Genomic DNA, 3,073 nt, shown 5'->3' with positions numbered 1-3,073 from the left:
AAAAAAGTAATTTTCTGTTTTGTCTTATTCTTGGATCAGGCTTTAAATGCTTAAGAAAAAATCATCAGGTTAAAATATTTAGTAAAATAGTTTTTATTTTATAATCAGCTATACGTTCCACTTTTGGACAATCATTAATACTTTTGACTCAGAGGGGTACTCATGGTAAGACAAAATGCCCAAAGGGGTACACATGTCAAAAAAGGTTGAGAAACACTTATAGCACCTCAATTGGTTAAAGTATGCAAAAATAAACCCTGATGTTGCAGCGTGACTTTCTCTGCAAAATGACAAAAAGCAACGACTTCTGTCCTTCTACTGATCCATTCACCTACTAACTGCACCATCATGTAGCTCCTATGCAGATATTACTGGTAAAAATATGTATTAACCTAAAGGTGGGGGTCCTTTTATAGACCCATAACTTGATAAAATGTTATATTTCTATTTCAGAATATTTAAACATTATTTCTAGCTCATACCAAGCACTGCTGAGATGGATTTATCTGTTATCTTCTGCTGCAGGAACAAAATCATTAAAGCAGTTAGGAAAAACATAACAGAAGGATCGAAAAGAAGACTTAACATTAAAATATTGTGATTTTCATCATAACAGGCATTTGTATTTATACTGCACTGGTTACCAGTCCAATTTAAAATCCTTAAAAATCCTTTTTTACGCTGTATGAATCCTGTTGATTCTTTTAAAAACCAACTGAAGATGCTGCTGTTCAAGCTTTGTATGTTTTCATTTCTTTTTAAAATGTTGATATAAATTGTATTCCACATTGTTTTATTTTATTAAATTTTTACTTTTTTTTTTTACTGTGAAGCACTTTGTGATTTTTATCAGTGAAAAATGCTATGCAAATAACTTTTACTTACTTTACTCACTTACTTCTTAATAAAAGTGGAAGGCTGATAGCAAGATAACAGACAATGATCTGTGTCCATCATGTCTTTTCCTTATAGGACAGGAACGCTATGGAAATATGACCCGTGTGTACTACAGAGAAGCAGTGGGGGCTCTTGTTGTCTTCGACATGACAAGGTTGTCTACGTTTCAGGCTGTCCTGAAGTGGAAGCGAGATCTGGACTCAAAAGTAAGTGTTGCAGAGCTGCTAAGCAACTGAGGAAGAAGACTTTTAAAAGGGGGCCAGATGAACAAGTCTAATGGTGCGTTCACACCAAATGCATTTAAAGCTTAAAAGCTAAAATTTAAATGCTTGGTCAAGTTGCTTTGAACCTTCAACGTTCTGGACGCTCGACGCTCTGGTTGTATAGCTGCTCTGTTCTGTAGCTACAAGTCAGACAGCAACTTGAATTAATTTGATTTGATGAGTTTGAAAAAATAGTTTAAGCTAAGACTGGGCGATATACAAAAAAAGTATCGATTAAAAATAATGCTTATTGACATTTATCTAAAAGATTCTAGATACTTCTCAGGTTCCATTCTCTGTCTATGTAATGAACTGAGAGGCGGAGGTACTGTAGGGCTTGGATGTACGACTTGACCAGAGGTCCGATTGCAGCTCATTTTGCACTGATTCCCTGCACTCATTGTTCAAATTAGGTAGCGCTGAGTTGAAAAACTTGTGGCCCAGAACTTCGTATCGAGGATGAAGGGCGGCGAGCAGCTGTTTGAAGCCAGGTTTTTTTTAACTCCTTATCCGTTCTTCTGGCTTTTTTTTTCACCTTTGGAGTTTAACCAGTGTCTATCTCCCCCATACAAATTCCTTGATCAGGTTGTCTGATTGGTTGACGCTCAGGCATCCAGCAGTCAATTTTCTGAACTCCAGCAACTAATGCTCGGACGCCAGAACACTGGGATGCATCGCTGCCGATGCTCAAAAGTGCAGCTGGACCTCTTGACGCCGTCCCCCATAGACTTTGGAATGTAAATCAGACGCAAAGAAGACCAAAATGCTTTCAGCCTCAACGCAGCATTAGACACATGGAATACAAATATATATGTTTAAATGGGATTGCTTTATTTCAAGGTTTCCAATATAATTGAAAACACATTTTTATACAAACAGACACAACAAAACAATGGAAATAAGCAGGCCTATAGAACAAATAAGAAAAACTAAAATCTCTACTGAATGTTGTATCTTGATACCTCATCCAAAATGGGACAGAGTTGTTATAACGATGCAAAAAAACAAATAATTATTTATTCACTTAAGCTCACTTGATATTTGTGATTTAATCCAAGAAAGTCTGTTTTTTTCTTATCACTAATAGTTATGTTGTTCACCTGAGGGAAGTAGAAACAAGTTTTTTTGAAAAAAGTAGTGATTAACATGTTCATGTTTAGGTGAACTCTCACCTTTACAGACAGATGACTATAAGATCCAAGGCTCAGTTCTGTGTTTTACATGGTGTTGTTTTAACTACGTCTCCTTCATTCCGTTAGGTCACTCTGAGTAATGGGAGGCCTGTTCCAACCGTTCTGCTCGCCAACAAGTGCGACCAGCGTCAGCATGGATTGTGCCCCAAACTTCCTAAACTAGAGAACTTCTCCCAGGATCACGGCTTTGTCGGCTGGTTTGAAACATCTGCAAAGGTGAGCTGCTTGTTTTCAGTCATGGTCAATTTTCTCTCACTTAGGGACACAGGGACATCCATCCATTCATCCATCCACCCATCCATCCATCCATCCATCCATCCATTCATTCATTCATTCATCCATTCATCCATCCATCCATCCATTCATTCATCCATTCATTCATCCATCCATCCATCCATCCATCCATCCATTCATCCATCCATCCATCCATCCATCCATCCATTCATTCATCCATTCATCCATCCATCCATCCACCCATCCATCCACCCCTGCATCCATCCATCCATCCATTCATCCATCCATCCATCCATCCATTCATTCATCCATTCATCCATCCATCCATCCATCCATTTATTCATCCATTCATCCATCCATCCATCCATCCATCCATCCATTCATTCATCCATTCATCCATCCATCCATCCATCCATTTATTCATCCATTCATCCATCCATCCATCCATCCATCCATCCATTCATTCATCCATCCATCATCCATCAT

The 3,073-nt window shown here is 38.2% G+C and overlaps 1 protein-coding gene across 1 annotated transcript in view; it reads left to right on the top strand.

Moving 5' to 3' along the window:
- The window catches only part of LOC107091990 (ras-related protein Rab-38-like), a 32,943-nt gene that overhangs the window by 23,099 nt on the left and 6,771 nt on the right, over nt 1–3,073 (top strand). The window contains exons 2-3 of the mRNA XM_015386254.1: nt 973–1,103; nt 2,420–2,569. Of these exons, the coding sequence (XP_015241740.1) occupies nt 973–1,103; nt 2,420–2,569 (281 nt within the window). The remainder of the gene's footprint in view (nt 1–972; nt 1,104–2,419; nt 2,570–3,073) is intronic.

The sequence above is a fragment of the Cyprinodon variegatus genome, unplaced genomic scaffold (genome assembly GCF_000732505.1).
Source record: "Cyprinodon variegatus isolate N-32 unplaced genomic scaffold, C_variegatus-1.0 Scaffold361, whole genome shotgun sequence".
NCBI classification, from domain to species: Eukaryota; Metazoa; Chordata; class Actinopteri; order Cyprinodontiformes; family Cyprinodontidae; genus Cyprinodon; species Cyprinodon variegatus.
The sequence above is the reverse complement of the archived record's forward strand: the minus strand, read 5'-3'. Positions and strand labels throughout refer to the sequence as shown.